Source organism: Harpia harpyja, chromosome 5, assembly GCF_026419915.1.
Source record: "Harpia harpyja isolate bHarHar1 chromosome 5, bHarHar1 primary haplotype, whole genome shotgun sequence".
In the NCBI taxonomy this organism is placed as follows: Eukaryota; Metazoa; Chordata; class Aves; order Accipitriformes; family Accipitridae; genus Harpia; species Harpia harpyja.
The window spans coordinates 31,529,524-31,550,371 of record NC_068944.1 but is presented as its reverse complement, the minus strand read 5'-3'; the positions used below and the strand labels follow the sequence as shown (position 1 = coordinate 31,550,371).

Genomic DNA, 20,848 nt, shown 5'->3' with positions numbered 1-20,848 from the left:
GTACAAACTTCTCTTCAAATACCCTTTTTGTGGGGCAGGCAGGTGTTCCACTGAGTTGAAATAAAAAAATGAGAAGATGGAATTTTCACATTATTAAAGCAAAACAGCAGACAAAGGCTCATATAAAATTAATGAAAGCAGCAGCCTGGCCAGACCGTGTGATGGGCCAAATTTTCCTGTTACACCCTGGCAAGCCCAGTGAATTTGAAAAGATTGTTCTTACTAGAAGCTGCATTTAGCATGCTCATTGCCATGTAATTTTGGCTGTATCTATGAAAAGTTAGGTCCTATATGGGTGTGCGTTCATAAGGAATTACAGTTTACAGCACAGGTTTCTGGTGCTTTCAAGGGGCGTTTTATAGCAGTAAAAAAAATTGTTCATTCCAATAGTTTTGATTTCTGTGTATAACTGATGATTCTAAGGGATCCTGAAAATAGTCAGGGTGAAAGACTGTGCTGTTGGCAATTCCACGATTTCAGTGCCCAGACTCCTTCCCTCTTAGATGTCCACAGTGTTGCTCCATCCTCCCTGTTTTGCCCAGACTCCTCCAGCCCCGTGGGCAGATTCATGAGACCAAGCACAGAGTTTTCCCCAAAGCTCTGTGAGAAACAAAGGTCATAGTAAAGGTCTGCAGTGTTTTATTGCAGTCACCTTTCCTTCTGAAGCCCAAATACTACGCTCCTTTCTAAGACAAGCTTCCCTTTAGCTTTGCCATGAGTTACGGATGGTAGTTCGGGTCATTTGGGCCCAATCCCCTGTCAGTGGGAATGTTGCCATCAAGTTAAGTAGGAGTCAGGATTAAGCCCTTAGTTTTCAAGGTTTAATTATTGTCATAAGTGTGGGAGTCTTATTGCGTAGTTTATATGCATGGGAACAGCAGAAAAGCTTAAAATATAATTTCTTCCTCTACTGGCCCTGTTTGTGTCAATATGGAGGGTAAATAAAAAAAAGTGTTTGCAAAAATGAAAACACAACATGTGAAAAATATGCATGTGTGCTGCCTGCAGACAGTTCTTTCACTAAATGCTAGATCTCTCCAGATCGACCAATGGAAGAACCTGGTTCAGGGTACAACCACTAGCTTGGACCTAATTGGAAACCATAATAGAGCATTGGATTAGGTAAGAATTGAAGCCCCTGCAGACTGATCCTGGGTAGTCTCTTCTTGAGAGGAGGGGTCCTAAAAAGCATCTAAGGAAGACAGCAAATTTCCTGGGGGAGACTCAAATTCATTATGTAGTACAAGCATCCACAAAATCACGGAAATTGCTGCAGTTTTGAGAGACAAAATTTTAAAATAGGAAAATGTCTGAGATTAAAGAATGAGATAAATATGATATGGGGGCTAAGAAGATAACAAAAATCTTTTTCATTCTTTCATCCCACTCTAGGAATCTCTAGGTAGTATAAAATCTTATGCAGCGCCTGGTATAGGATTACTTCCCAGTTATATAAAGTGTACTAGTAACAAATAACCTTAATTAATGAACTTTCACTGTACCTGTCTGCCCAATTTAAGAACTGCTTCACTTACATGACTTGTAAGAGCACAGACTATGAAAATGATATTCGACCTTTACTAGAAACTAAAAACATACCTTACTTATTCATCATTGCCTTGGCAAAAACTTCAGTAAGAAGCTTAAATGAGCCCACTTGATCTTTAAGAAAATGTGTCCTAAATAACAAAGCTGTGCGTATTTATTATTATTATTTGCATATGCTATACTGCACAACTGCATTCGGAGAAAAATAAAAGATAATAAAACAAATGAAATGAGAGATATATCACCCAAAATAATCCAAGTGTGAGATAGGCTGCCTCTTTTTTTTTTTTTTTTTGGCATTGGCAAAAGAGCACAAAGTAAGAGCTGGCCCTGAGTCATATTGATTTCCCACTGCACTGGTTTCCTAAGTGCTCTGTTGATCCGTGTCAAGCAATAAGTTCCCTGCCTGTACATGCACATCACCTCCCCATTTGTCCTCACCTAGATTTAAGGTGCCCATATGATGAGCTGAACAAGGACATCATTTTTCCTACTGGTGTCACTGGGCCAAAACTACTCTATGTGGTATGATAACTAATGCTATGTAAGTTTACATTTACCTTATAATATCACAATAGTGCTGTATGGCACACTGCAATAATATGTGCATATTATGTATATATAAATCCTTATTTTTATGTCTTAGCATTTGAAGTGGAAAATGTAAATTTAAAAAAATAGATTATTGCGACTGTAGTTGGTCCACAGTAATCGCGATACCTCCAAAAAAAAGGGATATTGCAAACCTAATGCCACAGTTTTGATCTTTGTTAACAAAGGGCTTCCTGATTAGATGAATAGAAAATGTGTGATTCTGCTGCTAATGACATTGTACAGGAAATTAAGCGTATACATTTGGAAAAGGCATTAAATCAGCAGGACCTTAATTTAAAAACTTAAAACTGTATGGAAATGCAGCTTGTTCATTGCTGTGTAATAGAAAGCTACTGAACATACTGACTCTTCTTGTGGAAACATTACCAGCAGAACAAAGCTGGGCTGAGGTTTTTTTAATGTTTCCTAGCATACTAGGATTCCTAGCATCTGCTTATTTTCAGGGAAATATCAGGCAACTTCACCCCCTTTTACAAGTTGTTTTTAGAGCAGCATATATGGCACTTGGGCAGGTGGGGGGGCGCTGAGGGACGACAATTCCAGCTTTTTTTCCTTCATTATTTGCAAGATTAAATAGTGTAAGGTTACTAATAAGTGGCTTTGTCTACTGCTAAGTCAGTGGACATACATTCTTGGGGTGATGCATTCCCCTGTTATTTCATACAGATGTAATCTGAGTGTTGTGTTTTGTACCTTTGAAAATATTTGATGGAATCAGTGCCCTGAGCTGACAAAGAATTCTTGCTTTTCTTGCAGTTATGCCATATAACAGTGCCCATCATTGTGTTGTGGAAGTGGAAAACTTCTTGTTCGTGCTGGGAGGAGAAGACCAATGGAACCCTAATGGTATGTATAGAATATCAAAAGGCACAGGCAGCATCTGCCTTCCTCTGTCTGTCTGTCTGTCTGTCAGGTCAGCTGATGTAGTCATTAGCAAGGGCTTTTGAGGACCCTCAGCCTAATTGTTGAATCTAGTAAAGGCTACTTTTAGATATTGATGTAATAAATATCTGGTACTTTAGCATTAGCATTTCCGTCATTCATCAGCTCCCACATCCCTTGAGAAATGCCACAGGCAGCAGAACAGACTCTTTAAAGTGCATGCACCAGGCAGCAGCTGTTAAGAATTTTAACCTTCATTTCCAGTCTCCTTCCAGTCATAATATAATAATGCAATTGCAGTAGATGAATGCTCTGTTTCTATTGTCAAACAAGATACTTGCAGCTAAAGTTGTTAATGTGTTAATTATCTAGACTCTGAGATTCTTAAACTGGTCCTTTTTTTAGTCTTGTGCAAGAGCTTCTCATATAGATTATCTGCTGCTACCTTCTTTGATTTGATTACTTCATAAATTTACCGCAAAGAGAAATTAAACAATTTAACAGGCTTCTGAGCAAAGCAAAAGGAGAATACCATGCCTTGCAAAATTCACAAAATTGTCAAGACATTGTTAAAAAGCTTACACACGAAGAAAGAGTTGTAGTTGTAGCAGTCTGTGTAACAGAGATAATTATGACTGAGAAACCATAAAACAGCTTGCAGGTACACATTTTTACTTTAAAACACCAGAGGATCCAGCTGAAATTACATATACTGCATATATTTTATTGTGAATGCCCCATTTCAGCATCTGCACTAAACCAAATTATAGAAAATTGTTACATCTGTTCACTTCCTAAAACCTGAGACAAACAATCCAGTCCACCCTATAAGCATATTTCCGGTGTAGTTAAAAATAACAGTAAATGTCTTAGGAGAAGACCCCTTTAGTCCTAATGTTGAATCTCCTTTATATTAAACAGGAGAGTATTATTATTATTATTATTATTATTATTACTACTACTACGGGAGACAATTATTATTAGGACCATCGGCCACATCCAACAACTGAGGGCCCCTGTTGTGCTTGGTGGTAGGCATATGGATAATAAGAGGCAGACCTTGTTCCAGACAGTTTATAATTAAATGGCCATGTCACATGAAGGATAAAAGAAAAGAAGTATAATTACCCACAATTTAAAGATGTGGAAACTTGAGTCGCAAGGTGATGGAGAGATGCTAGAAGGCGTACATACCCTGCGTCTGAGGTAGGAGTCAATCACAGCTGTTAGTGAGATGGATAGTACCTTAGGTGTAAGGTCACTAAAGACATCTAACAGCTTCCTTGTTCTGTGAATACCAATGCTGTGATTTTTCTGTAGAGAAATTTTTATTCTGTAGGAATAAAAGAGGTAGGAGCATTGCTGATACTGATCTCTTTACAAATTTACCCAGAGAGAAATGGGTCTTGTCACAAAAAGTGGACCTGAAACCATAACCTACATCCTGTGCTGTTGCTGGGCTAGTTCTTTCTTGGAACTGCTTTGCTCTAAATGTGCAGCTACATGGGAACTGCTCACATGTACCCGCTTGAATTTATGTAAAGGCCCTTGTCTGCTATCCTTATAGCACAGAAGGGCCTTCAGATGGACCTGGCTGGAACTGTCTTGCCAGAGCATTACAAGGCTTTTGATTTGAATGAGAATGTGCCAGGTGTTTTTCCAGTGGAAAGAATTATCCTTGAGATGGGGACAATGGAAGGAGCACCATACATTTCTTTAGCCATCAGACTGACAGATTGTTGACAAGCTGGGTGGACCCGAGGAGTGCCCGTGCCCATGCTGACTCCATGCTGCTCCTGTGATTTCCTGACAACCTAGAGAGCATGGGAGACATTTTTTCTCACTTTTTCACATCCTCCTATGGCTATGCCTTTCCAGTCACAAGGGATCCCCACACGAGTAAACGCTGATGAGAGCAGGTTGCAGAACACAGGCATGGATTTAAGACCGACCTTCATGACCTTCAGAGCCCTTCACCTTTTGGCATGGCTGCAGACTTTCCTGTAGAAGGCAGAGAGCAGCATCTGCCTCCTTTTGTCCCACTGTCTTGATTTGCTAATCCTGATTTCTGATCACTTGTCACAGTCTCTACGTTCTGACAGGTGCTTCCTAACATGTGTAACCTCCTGACTGATGAGCAAGGCAAAATAATAGATTCAAACTGAAGTCCGAAATTAAACTGGAGTCAAACCAGTTACACCAGGCAGCTTAAGTAGGTCATCAAGTCCTTTTCCTGCCATCACAGGCATCATATAGTCCCATTTTGTAAATTTTCTAAGCTACATTTGAAAAGCAGTTGGATTTTTAGCCCCCACTACTCCTGTTGGAAAGCTCTTACAGAATCCAATTGCTCTAAATGACTGGGAGCCTTATTGTAATTTCCAGTAAAAAGTATTCTTTGACTGTCTAAATCGCCTTGTTCTCATGCCAAAGTTGGCCTTTATCTTAATGGTTTTTGCCCTCCTGGAGATTTGTTCCCCTGATGTATTACAGACAGCACTCCTATCCCCTTTCAGCTTTTGTTTTCCTAGAGGCACAAGCAAAGTTTCTTGTCTCCTGCCGTAAGGTAAACTTTCTGTTCCTCCTGTCACCATAGTAGCTCTTCTTTGTGCCTGTTCTAGTTTGATTTCATCTCCCTTCCTCTGAGTGACCAGATTTGTATCCTGTATTGCCACTCTAGGCTCACTAAACCCTTCTCTTTCTACCCTGCGCTATACAATCTTGTACATACATGGTATTTGTAGTGAATATGTGTATGACACCTGTCATGTTAGGAGGCCAAGGTCCCCAGATCATAGGTTTGTATGACAACAATTAAAAAGCTGCTATATAACCAGTGACCACTGAAGTCCCCAGTAGCTCTGAAAGATGTAGTGAATACAGCAGCATTAAAACCTCCTACTAGAAATCCAAGCTTATGATCAATACTTACATTGTTTTGAAATCCTGCTTTTTGAAATAGAAATAGATTAGTAAGTGTCCTAAATAGTGAGACCTAGAGCCAGTTAGATGCCCGCTGTTATTGTTTTACTGTTTATTGAATCTATAGCTCTCAATGCCTCTTTTTCTAAATTGTCTGTATAGACTTAAAGGAATTCAGAGAGGGACCAAGAGCAAAGCCTCACTTTGCTAAACACAGTGGCAAAATGACCAGTTGTCCCTAGTGTAATGGGGATCTCACCCTGTGTCTTGAGATGTGTTTGAGTGGTGCTCAGCATAAAGGGCTTTGGTCCTCATTAGGCACCACACTGGATTTGAAGGGAAATGCTGCATTATTCATCAGTCTTCTGCTTTACCCTCCTCATATAGAACATGCTTATGACATAGCGAGGGAATGAATTTGCTTCCAGACGGAGTGGTCAGCATGGTTTCTTTCTCTGTTTTCTTGTAGAACATGATCTTAAATTATTACGAATATAAATTCTAGCTGTATCGTTATTCTTCTCTACAATCTTGATGGTCTATTTATACATGCTGAAGTAAGTGTGGAATGAAACAAGCAAAGCAAGCCAATCCTACAGAGGCTTGTCCGATGCAAAAATATTCACCTTGTAGAATACCCAGCGACCATTTATAGAACTGTGACATACGCAGTTGGGTTATTCTGCTGGCCTGTGAAGCCTCTAATTCAATTTTTTAGTCACACATACGTAAACAAAGGTTTCTGTTTCCGAGATCCTCATCTGTTGAAGTCTCAGGTGTTACAGGAAATTGCCATACACTCTCTTGCTTCAGTTTTCTTGCTTTGATGTCAATCTGCATGTAAAATAAGGTGAAATCTTAATATCGTGAAGACATGAATACAGTTCTTGGGCTTGACAGCAGGGATAAGCTAGTTAGCTGGTGTCTGTTGCTCATGTTTCATATTTTAGCTAACACACTTGAAATAAAAGTCTAAGAGTGTATTCCCCCTTCGATGCACATGTGTAATTCCTTCTAACTTACACTGAAAGTGCATGGTAGAATAAACCATCTAGTGCAAACACTGCATACCCCATGCTGATGGCTTATGCAGCTCCTGGTTATTTGCACAAGGTTTTTTTACCATGTTCCACATAGAGATGATGTGAGGAGAAAGAAAAGCACATGTTCTCTCTCTGATTTTTTTACCTGACACAAAATACTCTAGTCATAAAAATACCATAGGGATGCCCTCTTTTGGGCAGTAATTTTCTTTAGTGCTGTGATTTATTGTGGCTGTGAAAGTACCACAGCATCTATAAGTAAATTTAAATACACATTTTCAAGATCTTATTACAGAGAGCAAGAATAATCTCTATCTGCTTTTACTGCTAGCAATTGCTAATTCAAACCTTGCAGTGCCCCATTTGTTGAATTATTACTGTACACATAGCGTAATCATACATTGTTGTAAAAGGGGGAACCCTTCATAAAAGCTGTCAACTTGTGAAGTATATGTAACATATATTACAATCATGATGTTAAATACATGAAACAAACAGCTGAGTGTCAAAATAATCTATCTTTACAGGGAAACACAGTACAAACTTTGTTAGCCGATACGATCCCAGGTTTAACAGCTGGATACAACTTCCACCCATGCAAGAGAGGTAAAAACCTGCTACATGTTTTTCAATATATGTTTTATCATCCTAGGAGCAGCTGAAGTTTGGCTTAGTTCTGGGAGTAAGGAGGCCTACAGAACCGTTGAAAATACTGAGATAAAACTGCAGCATGCAGTTACGTCCCATTTGTCTCCTAATTTTTTTAAACTTTCCAAATTCAAAACTCCAGATGCCAAATCCTGCAGTGCTAACTCATGCAAAATAACCATGGACTTTGTGCAATTACTGGTTGCCTGAGTACGGTCTGAAGGATTTTTCTGAAGTCTCCATAGTGTCCTGTCATGTTCCCTGACTGAAGTGTCATGATGAGTTTGCAGTAAACAAGCAGTAATTATAGTCAGATATCTTATAGGGAACTGAAACCTTCACATGTTGACTCCATCCTGTTTCACTGTGCCAGCCATGAAAAGCTCTCCTGAACATGTCTTCCCTTGTCAGAGGACTCTTAATCCTAGGTGGTCTTTGAGTGAAGTTTCTGTCAGCTAATGCATATTAGAGTAGCACATGTTTTAATCTTACATGTACCAAAGAGCAGAGGTGCATGTGGACTTGAGCAGTGACCCATAAAGACAACGTAAACTTAACTCTAGATCACAAGTCCTACCCTGGCAGGAAAAACGTCCCCCAAACCTGAACTGAATGATGCATGTTTCCTAAGAAGAATCTCAAAGGCAGAAGATCCAAAGTTACAATGTTTTATGAAAAAGCATTCAATGTCCATCCTTCATTTCAATACCCATCTTCTCATGGATCCAATGTACGAGAGATCTCACGGTGTCTTCCTAAGATACTTTCCTTATTTCATGTGTAGTCAGTATTATAGCTCTTTTTCTGTTGGCTCTCCACAGTGTTCAGGTGTCTGGCAGTCATAAATAATACATATTGACCTCGGCGCAACCTTGCGATTCAAAGTGTGTATTATGAGATGCATGGAAATATGGCTGTCTTTTCCAATTTCCAGAGATAAAATGTCAGTCTGTAGAGTTTTTGAAGGGCCTTTGTTCAGGATTCAGTTTGATTGACCTAAGTCCATATGCAGACCCATGTGCGATGCTTGTCACCAAAAAATACTGCATTGTACCAGTACATGAAAAAGCGCAAGTGGAACAGATCTGAGTAGGTTCCCTGTTGGAGCTGAGTGTACTGATAAATCTAGCCGTATAAATAGAGACAAGAGCATCACAGTTCATTGTAGTCTCTGGGTTTATTAGTAACATTGTCCTTTACTTTAAAACTCCTTTAGTAAAATTCCTTTTTCTTTTGTAGTTGTTAATAGAGCTAGTCAAACAGCAGGCTTTAGCTAAAGAGGTGGCCCTGCTTTGGCAGCCCCCAGCCTTCTCCCTCACTCCTGCCAGCCCTGTGGGATAAACTCACAGCTGGGTTATTTACCTTAAAACAGAGGGACACCTTTCCCTCTGGTTCAGCTCCCCGGACGGGGTCACCACCAGCTCAGGTGTTGGCATGGGGGAGACAGGAGTTGTGCATGAGATTGCGCATCGCCATGCAGGTCATCCTCAGTGAACCAGGAGGCTGACTGGTGTTTGTACGGAACCTGAAGCTCTTCTGTGGAGCCTAATCTGTGTCCTAATTAGTCCCTCTGCGTATCTGCAAGCAAAACTCCTGAGGGGCATGTGTGGCTGGCTGAACGGTTGCGTTTATTTGGCTGACAAAGCTCAGAAGGCAGAAGTAAGTAGTTGAGGGTCAGAGAAAGCAGACAGTAGGAGTTTTTCCACCTCCACAGTGGTCAGTTGCGTTTCACTAGAAATTCAGTTTATAATCGCAGGTGCAGAACATGATTTACCGTGTGCTCTGGTGGAAGCTGCCGCCTTCAGCCAAGAGTCAGAAACTCTGCTGCGCATTGTGATTGTTTAGCAGCTGCCCGGTAATAAACTGTAATGTATTAGCATCTCAGCTCCTTACAGTGTTATTTAAATGTAATGGTCCACTCACACATAGTTCCTTCTGCAAGGGGCTTTACTATGACAACGTTAATTGTCACCTCCTCCATTCAGGAGACATAACTCATAGGCTTGCCCATTATTTTTCTTTAAAGGCTCCTAAGCATTGGGGCTATTGTTGGAAAACGGGGATTTTCAAATCACTTTCTAAAATGTTTTTAATGGTTTATTTGCTCATCCCTAATGACTTCCTCAGAGTTGTTGCAGTCTTTAGAGGTAGGGTCTGGCCCAGTTTTTAGAAGATCATACAAACAAGAGAGAGCTTTTATGCAGTTTCCTTTCCCAGCTTCTTTACTCAGGTAAAGTTCCCATTAAAGTCAACAGGCTATTTTTTCCCCCCTAGGAGTACAGGGTCACGCCCTGTCTCTGCTGGCATAATGCAGGCACCATTGACAAGACAGACTGTTTAATGGGTTTTTCTGAGTCATTATGGTCCATCAAGTCAAAACCTACTTAGGAATTTTAGTCTGAGAATAATTGGCTGGATAGACTATAATAGCTCCTTTGGAATGACTGCCAGGTAAATGTGGGTCTCATTCACAGGCAGTATGTTCTCAAGTTGAAAATCTGTCTGAAATATTTGATGAGTAAACTTTTATCTCATATGCTAAAATCTATATCTGATTGATTTTACTGTATGAGCTATAAAGAAAAGCCTAATCCCGTTATGGATTCAGAGCCATCAGTTTATTCTCTTTAAAGCCAAGTTTGGTTTCTTTTCATTTTGAACATCTCAAAAATACATGCTATTGAAAAGTATGTACTATTTTCAGGCGTGTGTTGTTTAGAGAAGCAGCAAATGACTCATAAGCCTTTGAAATACACATCTGCCTGACAATGCGATAACAATGGGATGCTTTTTGGAGAGCAGTTCAGTTAGACTAACAGGCCTGCTAAAGGAGTGGTCTTTGTAGCAGACGTATCTGAACTTGTGGCATGAGCCTCAGCTGGACACCTCAGTCAGTACTGTTGCATCTTGCCAGCTCAGCCCAGAGCTGGACAAGGTGTGTGGGACAGTAACATTTAAAACATCTTTTTTCTTACATTCCAAGTAAAAAGTTTTTGTTTAAAGACCAGCAAAAGCCATGTCATTGTACCAAGACCTGAAGAAGCACAAGTGGAAGTGTGAAGGTCAGCGTCCTCACTGAGGCCGAGTGAACAGAGAAAAGAAGATGCAGAAGAAGAGATAAAACAATTTCACATTTTATTTTAGCCTTTGACTTTAATAATAGTGATGTTAACCCTTATTAAGATGACTTTAGTTTTTAAAAGGCAAACCATACAGTCTAAAAGTGACTCTGAAATCGGGTCCAGATATTGCAATGATCAGTAAGAGCATTAGTGGTTTTAAACCTCAGACTGGTTGTTGTATTTCTTGTTTCAGGGCATAAATTCATCATCTATGGAAATTGGAAAAAAATTCTTCCCTTTTATGTGTGTGTACTTATGAGAAGAAGTTAGTTGGGTTGATTATTGAGTGAAGGGATGTGAAGGAAAAGCATTTCAGAGACCAGTGACTGTCAAGTACTTGCAAGTCCTGAAGAAAACGACAAAATAATTGTCTTATTGTCCATATACAGATCCTGAGGTGCATTCCAGTTATCTGATTAGAATGGATAGCGTCTTCCTGGTTTTGCGGGAAAAGTTGTGCAAAGATTGCTGTATTATATTTTAATCTGAATCATATTTTACAGCAGTTTAAAAAGCCGTCACTTAACAGCATGCCCCTTACACACTGTATCATTGAAAAGTAAAAACACAGAAAGCTTAAAATGTTTGTGACAGGAGCTACTGAGTGAATATTCACGTCCAAGCAGAAGAGTGAAGCATGCTGACGCTTTTATTTTTGCTCCTTATAGTGACACTGTGTGGATGAAACCAGGAGTACACATACAGGATAATGTCAGTGAAATCCTAGTTAAGAGAATGCCTGCCAGTTGTACCTACCTCTGTTTATTAAACCTGATCTAAAAAAACCACACTGAGAGCAGTTCGTTAACAGGTTTGTCAGAGGAGGGGTGAGAGGACAGACGAGCGGATGCGTGAGCAGCCCAAGCATCGACGACAGGCGCCCTGTGGGCTTGTGCCTTGCGGCTGCCAGACACAGGAGGGTTGGAGAAAGAGTGCCTGCCCATGCAGGCTCTCTGATGTCTAACAAGATGTGACCTCTGCAGCTTTTCCTACTTTTGGGGCTGCTACGGGCTGTCTTGCCTCTGGCCTGTCACATATTCTCAGGAAGCATATAGGCACTTGATTGCCTGTAACGCCTATACCCTCTCTGTCACATTAGAGTGAAATCAGCCAGCAGGTTTTTGTTGAGGAGACAACACTCAAGCAGACATGGGTACACGTACAGGGTAATCAAATAAGCTTTGTTTCTGTAGAAAATCAGGGTAAAAACATAGATGCACAATTTGCTGCCCGACCATGCAGAGCAATATATGCCATCAGCTTCTATCTGCCCATTGACAGATAAATTAAATGGTCTTATTTAATTCGTCAGCTGAGCTGGAGGCACTTAGCAGTATTCCTGTCCTCCTGTTCGCATCTTTTTTTTCAGTAGCCTTATCCCTGTGGTGGTGGTCCCACTCCCACTCAACTAGGGGTGCGGGCCCGCACTGTCCAAGTTGCCCATGTGCAGGCAAGGTGAAAGTAAAGAGGTAGACAGGAGGTGCTCAGTGACCGTGGCTGGTGAGGAGGCCTGTCAGGTTTGCACCGAATCCAAAAAGTAAGGCCAGAAACAGGCAGCACTGCGTCAGATCTGCTCCTGAATACCCAGCCATACTTGCTGTTTCCATGGCTGTATCTTCGTGTCTGCCTGACCTCTCCTCCAACTTGCAAACCACCAACCAGTCTCAGCCACATTTAACAAAGAGGGAAATTTCTCCAAAATGGTAAAGCATACTACAAATTTTGTGAAAATAGACAGCTGTGTAAAGGAGAGAGATCTTATTCCTGCCTTCACTGAAGGAAATGCTCCTGAACACATGCCTGGCCAGATGGCAGGTTAGAGACATGGCACACCAGGCTTTGCTAGCTCACCTGGTCATGGCATGACTACAGGGAAGCTCGGGGAGGAGTTGGGACATACCAGAGCTGTTCATTGCAAGGTGGTGTGCTCTGTATGTGGACCACCACTTATCCTGAATGCTTTGCAGCTGTCTGCAGGATCGAGCCCTTGATGGTGCAGGTGACCATCAAGCCCCCAAGATTCACCGTGCGATTCAGGAGTGCAATATACAGCCACTCCCAGATTCAAATTCGGGTGCCTGGGCAGGAACCAGAGCGGATTGTGTCAGCCACGGAGCAGGGTTTGGCAAGCTGCAGACACACTCCAGCGTGCCTGCTTTGCAGGAGCTGTCAGGGCTAGACTTTGCCGTGCCTGACCTGCCTGCTTGTCTGTGGGCTCCCACGCCACTCCGGTTTCACCCAGGAGAAAATTTTAGCTTTGGCATTTACAGTTCTTGTCATTCAATATTTTGTACAGGTCTTCATCTTAGCCTAGCTGTGCTCTTTTGCAATTTTCTTTCTCATATCATTGCAGCTTAAAATTAAAGGCCTCTACGCTAGCAAACCTTCCCGCTGCTGAATAAGCCAGGGAGCTTTCCCTGAAAGTGGATTACACCAAACTGGGTCTCTCAAACCTGTCTACTGCTCTATTTTTACTTCAGCAACAGGCACTCACCGTTAATTTTGGAGGCACGAGGAAGATGAACTAATATATACCTAGCAGTCCTGGCCAGAAAAACTAATTCTTTTCTTGCTTACCTGAGTTGCATGTGAAAGCGGACAGGTGGCTAAAACTTTTCTCAGTTAGCTGGAGACAGACCTCTTCTGAGTTAAAGGGTGGAAATGTAATATTGTACCTAGTATAAGGAAAGTTGTTCTATTTGCAGTACTGCAGAAAGAAGAAAAAAAAAGGATAATTGAACAAAAATTTTGATGATGTGGTTCTCTTAGTAAATTGGGAACAATGACCCTTGAAGGACCATAAAGAAAGTGAATGTCAAGATAATTCATTATTGTTACATTACCTACCTCATTTTTCACTTTGTCTTACTGAGTTGTTATATCCCTTACAAGGTAATGCCCCAAACATTAATGAGCACCTTTTTATCTTTCACGGGTGTGAAAAAGCAACAAACAGCTTTGAAAAGGGGTATTTTCTGCCAGGTTTATGTGTGCTTAATTGTTTTGACACCAAAAATGAAGTATTTGTTTGATGTGGAGCATGTATTTGATTAGCCAAGCAGCCACAGTCTCTAGGATAGCTGTAGGCCTGTGAAGCTCCTGGACACTTCTCTCTGAAGTAGCATTTGAAGGAGCAGCTATCTTAGTTCGGGGCGTCAGCTGGAGAGGAAAAAAAAGGGTTGATGTGGCTAATTGGTTTGTTGTTGGCTTGTTTTGTTTTGTTCTGCCCTGTCCTCCAGGAGAGCCAGTTTCTATGCCTGTCGCCTTGACAAGAATTTGTATGTAATTGGTGGAAGAAACGAAACTGGCTACTTGTCCAGCGTGGAGTGCTACAATCTAGAGACAAACGAGTGGCGTTACGTGTCTTCGTTACCGCAACCTTTGGCAGCCCACGCAGGAGCCGTTCACAATGGCAAGATATATATTTCAGGCCAGTGTCTTTTATAGTTCAACAATATATAACAAAAAAACAGCCTAAAATGACCACCAAAAAATAAAAACCCAGAACCCAAAAACATAGAGCTAAATTCCTGCTGCAGCGCAATGTCTTTATTTACATTAATTAACAGAAGTACATTTACTTTGCAGGAGGTGTTCACAATGGAGAATATGTCCCCTGGCTGTACTGCTATGACCCCGTGATGGATGTCTGGGCCCGAAAACAGGACATGAACACAAAGCGAGCAATCCACACTTTGGCTGTAATGAATGATCGACTGTATGCAATTGGAGGAAACCATTTGAAAGGTCACATTTTTAACAGCAAAAAAGCATTTCAGTGTCCCCCATCTCCTGATAAAGAATATTTTTGTTAGACAGTCATTGTTAAATACATGAAAAAACAGGCAACACAATTTAACAGGACACTTGAGCCAGCAATTTTAAAAACATTTTATGCAAATTATTTTAAAATTATAACAGTACATTAAATATATGAGTAATGAATGCTTTAGATAATAAAAATGGGAGCTTCCATTACTCAAAGGCATGGACAATTTGTCATTACCAAGAATTCAATGAAACAAACAGATTATTCTTTGACCCGAAAGTATCAGCAATATTTTCCTCTGTAAATCATTTTCCAAAATGTGCAGTTAGAGAGAGCTTTATTCAGAGCAACACACAAAAACAAGCTTCTGATTTAATTAAGAGGAAGAAAAACCTCCAGCCATTAAATATTAGGACTAGGCTCTTTAGATCCCTTTTTAGTATTAAATGTAGCTTGTTAATTATAATTCTTTTTAGAGGTCTCTTGTTTTCATCTTTTGAAAAGGTCTCATATTAAAATAACTACTGCTTAGGCATCTGGTATTTTTGTCTTAATACCTACATGCCATTGCTATTACTGCTAAAGAGATTCTGCTTAATCCAGCCACTTATACAAAAAGCACAGCTCCTGCTCCTTTGTCCCATGACAATATTTGACAGTTCATATTAACATTTTTTTCTTCTTTCTCATTTCTTGCTTAAAAAAAAAAAGCTTCACAACAACAAAAGGGAAGTTTGTAATGCGAAAGAGAAAGTGATGTTAACTGCCAGTAACACCAGGCCATGTGCCTCAGTGACTCTGGCACCCGAGTCCCAGTGAGACTGAAGCCACATGCTGCTTTTGAAGATCTGAGTGTTTGTGGAGCATGTAGCGGACAAAGTGTCAGATGTAAATTTTTCCTGGTAAATAGTACTGGTGCATAAACCCCTACAGCCAGGTGCAGGGCTGTTGTGCCTCTGCTTCCCACCCCCAGTTGTGATGGGTGTTCCTGGACTGGACCTGACAGGGTGAAGGCGGTAAAAGCTGCCTGCACGCGTGCACCTGCAAATATTGTAGAGGTTGCAGAGCTCCACAGTGTTGGCTTTTTCTCCTACAAAAGTAAAAGTTAACATGTCATAGCTCTCCTATAGCTAAAGCACATGCTTTGGTTTGCATAGCCTTGAAGTGCTTCCATCCTGCCTTCTGCTTTTTTTTCACCCTGTTTCACCTACCATCCTCTGGGAAAGAAGGAACTTCTAATAAACATTGCATTTTTGCCTCTACAACTGTTGCCCTAGGTGCTTTTGTTACGTATTAATTGCTCACTGTTGTGAGAGGTATTTAACATCCAGGCTTCTGGAAAGCCACGGCTGTCTGATAGAAAGGCTTTTTGGAAAACTGGTTTCTTCCGTACAGTGAAACAAAAGGAGGAACTGCAAGGAAAGGGAGGAGGGAGGGGACTGAAGTGCGGATGAAATGCTACAAATTCTCCACCGGGGGGGAATAGCAGGGTTCCATGGCAAAGCCCTCCTTTGTGAAGCTGGATCTGTATGCTAGTGTTAGCAGTGCATTTACCACATCACAGCTAGTCATGTGCGTATCGCAGTTTATTACAGAGCTTTTGACAGATTCTGGGCACGCTGCGGTGGCCTTTCTGTGGCCCCTTGAAAACTTTACAGCAACGAAAAATTATTTCATCATAACAATTCATTCCTGACATAAATAATACTCTTACAAGCAGCATCATTGTGAAGTACCAATATCACCAAATGTGCTTTTCCAGAAAATCTAACTCCTGTTTTCTGTCATACCTTGATGGGGAAGAGAGTAGTGTCAAGTAAAGCATCCCAGCATATTAAGAAAGCCATAATTTTACTGCGGTGCTCTGATAAAGAAGGTAGTTTGAGATAGAAAAATGCCTAAATATCGGAGCAGGAACCAGGACTCCTGGGTTCTATGTCTGTGTTCAGCTCACTTAATTGATACTAATTGACACAGCTTGGGAGTCTTGAGCTGACACCCGTCTGCCCTTTGGTGATTAGAAAGCAGCAGTCGCATGGAGCCTTTTTTGGTCTGTCACGGAAAGATGGGACCACTGGTTTTTTTGGTTATGTTTTCTGACACCTTAAAGACTTTGTCACATCACAGCTGCGTGCTTAGGGTACACCTTAAATCAGCTTGAAAATTGAAACTGGTCCTGAACATCACATCCGTTGTGCTAAGCACCTTTGTCCCTCTGGAACCAAGTGGCATGAGTTGTCTAAGCTCTACCTTGGCTCACTAGACATTGATTGCTGAGCAAGACTTAATCTGTTGATTTTTTTAATAGATCAGATCTGCTGACACTTGAGAAAGGCTGCCAGGACAGTCTTTTCCTACATGTTCAAACTCGCATTAGCACTGATAGATGAGGAGGAATATTGCTTGAATCTGCTTGCATCATTGATAGGTTATTACTGAGTATTACCTTCTGATCCTTTCAGGTTTTATATGTACTTGTGATTTGTAGAAAACTGTAGAAGTAATGGTAAAAGCTTTCAACAGATTTATTTGAACTGAAATAATGAGACGTTAACGTTACAGAAGATGGCTTGAATGTATATGGCAGTATTTTCTAGGAGAAAGTGTAACAATGATGTTATAATTGTAATAATGTAATTGTAGCTGTAATTTAGTAAATTTAACAGTAAAACAAATAATAAAACAGTATGTCTTAATGCACATTCTCTTTTCTCAATGCCCTTATTCAGGTTTCTCCCATCTCGATGTAATGCTTGTGGAATGCTATGATCCAAAAGGTGACCAGTGGAATATCCTCCAGACTCCTATTTTGGAGGGTCGCAGTGGCCCTGGCTGCGCAGTCCTTGACGACAGTATTTACCTTGTTGGAGGCTACAGCTGGAGTATGGTGTGTACCTGCTTTCTGCAATGACCCTTCCATTCCTTCTGAGTTCTCACAGCCAGTCTGTATTACTCAGATGGGGCAGAGAGGAGATGAGGGATGAAGTAGGTGCAGGGGCAGGTTTTGGTTTGGTTTTCAACTTGTGGAGAACATGGAGTATTTTTTCACCTTTGTGCTTTTCTATTTAGATGAGTTCTTATCAGACCATATTCACTGATACGGACTAATATAAAAAACAGATGAAATTTGGCAAAAGTGATTGATGGGACTATATGCTTATAGCTCTGCTTATAAAGCGCTTGTAAAGGAGCCTAATTTGTAGAGGCTGGGTGCTCAGCCCATATGAAAACCAAACCTCTTGAAGGGCTCCTAAATTAGAGCTCAAAACCATGAGTCACTTTCAGACATCTTTAAAGCTAATGTTTCACTTGGGTTTTACCAAAGCCACATTTAATATGTCTTTTTGTTCTACTACAGGGAGCCTACAAATCTTCTACTATTTGCTATAGTCCTGAGAAAGGGACTTGGACAGAACTAGAAGGAGATGTTGCTGAGCCACTTGCAGGACCTGCTTGTTCAACTGTCATATTGCCAGCCTGCGTACCATACAACAAATGATGGTCAACGAGCACTAACACGAACACTGATTGCATTTGGGACAATAATGACGGGTGACATAAATATTTTATTAGAACAGGATTCCTGTTAAAACAAAGCTACCATAATTGACCCCTTACTCCGTATTTATGCTTTAGGAGCAAACTGAAAGAAAACAAAAATCAAGTGTTGTCCCATCTCAGATAGATGCCGGTGTCTTATGAAGCAAGTAGCTAAAACACACCGAACATTACATACTGACAGACTGCCATTTCAGACTGATTTTAACTTTTTCCTGCTGCAGAGATATTCCTCACGTCAAATTTAACTTTAAAATAAATGAAGGCTAACTGTTCAAATACAGCCTGAAGAGACAAGATCAGTATTGTGCATTGTATCTACCTGCATGTGATCTGTGTTGAAGTCATGAGGATGTTGTTTTCATGAATGCTTCAGAATTCAGATAGTGAAAAGCTCACACTGCATTGCAGAATTGTCTCCTCCTCTGTAATCCTCACCTACAGCTACTTCACATGCTCTGCAAGCAACACAGCATCAGAAGATTATAAAAGGTAAAGAAATATCATTCAGTTTTTGCACAGTTTGGCAACTAATAACACTCTGCCTTCAAAGTCCCCGTGTGTAAGTGCAGTGGAAAGCAGACTACAATGAAAGCCATGCTTTACAGAGCACTTCTTGGAATAGCAGCTTAGGGATTAGGATCAAATTCTTCTAATCACACTGGTGTAAAGTCAGAGTCATTTCACTGAAATCACATGGAATGACTGTTTTTACATTATTATAACAGAAATTTGGTCCTACACCTTAAATTCTGGGTTCGTAAAGTAAGTTATTTCTATGACCACTTAACGAAGCGCCAGAACCCTTACTTACTTTTCACTAACCTGTTAGATAGGAGCATCCATGCTAGTTGCCTCCAGAGACAGAAAGACTGCATTTAACTATAAATGTGTTACTTTGGACTCTTAAATGATTGTGCACAATTTTGGAGAGACACTGGTAAGCAGTTAAAATACTCCTGTGTGGTCAATCTTAAAATGTACTCTGAAAGATTTTTACTATTGATCTAAAGTAATACGAGGCTAGACTTTCCACTGCCTTATAGCTTGTGTAACTACTCATTGCAAAGCGAATTCAGAATGTTACCACATGGGACCAGGAGCATTTAGGACTCGCTTCATGAATTCATAGTTGCTTGCACAAATCAGGCTGGCTGTATTTTAAGCTTACATCTTTCTGTCCTGGCTTTGCAAAAGCAGTGACAAAATCTGAGCCTGATTCTTCACCACCTTGCAGTTAACATAGTCATCTACACATCAGTAAAGTATATGCGTAATTCTTCCGTTGTGGTTTACTGATGCTGCATCCGTTACCCTCAGGACCATCCTCTTCGCTGGTATAAACTGACATTGCTCCATTGAAGCCAATGGATGTACTTTGTTTTATGTCAGCTAAGAATCTGGCCTTTAATTTGCCTAGTTGTAACTAGCTGCACCAGATAAAAGGTAAAGGAGACCCAGATCCTGGATTTTCAAGCCTGCACATCTTTCACAATAGGACTTAATGCTACTGCATTAAGCAAGGAGCAGGCAACTACTGGAGGTTGGTTTCTGCCTCAGAGGCAATAGATGGGAGAAATAATTCATTATTTGCTTTGCAAAATAGAAAGAGGGCGAATGTACACAGAAATTACACTATATATTGATGCTTGAGAGCAATATAAATAATGGAGAGCAAATACCATGGGACTGTTTCTTTCTGGCATCAGTCCAGTTTTATTGCAGTGCAACTCCCTTCCTTGCAGCAGAATTACATAGTTGTAAAATTGGAGTAATGCAGTAAAGGCTGATACCATACAAATGCAATAACCCAATTGATGAGGTAGCTGCACGCCTGGAAAAAAATTGTTTAAACAAAATAATTATCTGAAGATGCTAATATTTGAATGTGCCGTTGGGGAGTTTTCCAGTGAGCATCACTAAGGAACTCATAAAGGTGGAGTGTATATCCTGAAATCTCAATCCATTTCTACTATATAGTGCAATCTTAGTTGGTTTTGTATTTATTTATATTGTTCAGATCCAAGGGATCCCTTGTACAATATATTTGGTGCAATCATGACTTTTTTTTTTCCTTTCCTGTTGAAAGTCTATAAATATAAATATATATAAAAAGGAAACTGTTAAGATACTAAATGAGGAAACCTTGAATGACATTTAAGATCAGGATAAGGTCTGCCATTAAACACTGACTGTCACCTGTCTCTACTAAAATGTACCATTTTTAAAGGATATTTGTTGTCCTTTTAAGTGGTTCTTTTTTTTACCAAGATAATTTAAAGATTTATGAGGACTGTATGTAAATCTTTCTATCTTTCAGGAAGGCATGACCAAGGAAAGTGCTAACTGAATAAGTCACACAAAGAATGTAAATTTTGTACAGTACTAGACTGTGTAAATGAAGCTTGCTTGTAGGGGGGAAACTTTAAATAAAACTTTATGTACTAATTCAACTGTCTGCCATATTCCTACTTACAAAGTGTATGTATAAATAATATCTACATTAAATTCTTTGGAACTTTTTTTATCATGTAGATGTGTAAACTTCTTTTATTTTGTGGCCATACATAACAGCCTCATTGTTCGCCAAGTGTCGTTACTCAGTGCTTGTAAACTCAGCGACGCAGTAAAATGTAGTGAGTCAGAGTCTTCCCCTGAGCGCACGTGCCTGGCCTGTGCTTCCAGCAGGGAAAGCCCGACCTGCGTGCCCGCGGGCAGGCTCTGACCTCAGAAGCCTACGG

The 20,848-nt window shown here is 40.5% G+C and overlaps 1 protein-coding gene across 2 annotated transcripts in view; it reads left to right on the top strand.

Annotated features, from left to right (window-relative positions):
* Positions 1 to 20,615, top strand: part of KLHL14 (kelch like family member 14) — a 66,651-nt gene extending 46,036 nt beyond the window's left edge. For both annotated transcript variants that reach the window (XM_052788576.1, XM_052788575.1), the window contains exons 4-9: positions 2,920 to 3,009; positions 7,538 to 7,616; positions 14,020 to 14,210; positions 14,369 to 14,527; positions 17,279 to 17,436; positions 17,908 to 20,615. In XM_052788576.1, coding sequence (XP_052644536.1) covers positions 2,920 to 3,009; positions 7,538 to 7,616; positions 14,020 to 14,210; positions 14,369 to 14,527; positions 17,279 to 17,436; positions 17,908 to 18,048 — 818 coding nt within the window. In that variant the 3' untranslated portion in view covers positions 18,049 to 20,615. The remainder of the gene's footprint in view (positions 1 to 2,919; positions 3,010 to 7,537; positions 7,617 to 14,019; positions 14,211 to 14,368; positions 14,528 to 17,278; positions 17,437 to 17,907) is intronic.
* The last annotated feature ends 233 nt before the right edge of the window (positions 20,616 to 20,848 follow it).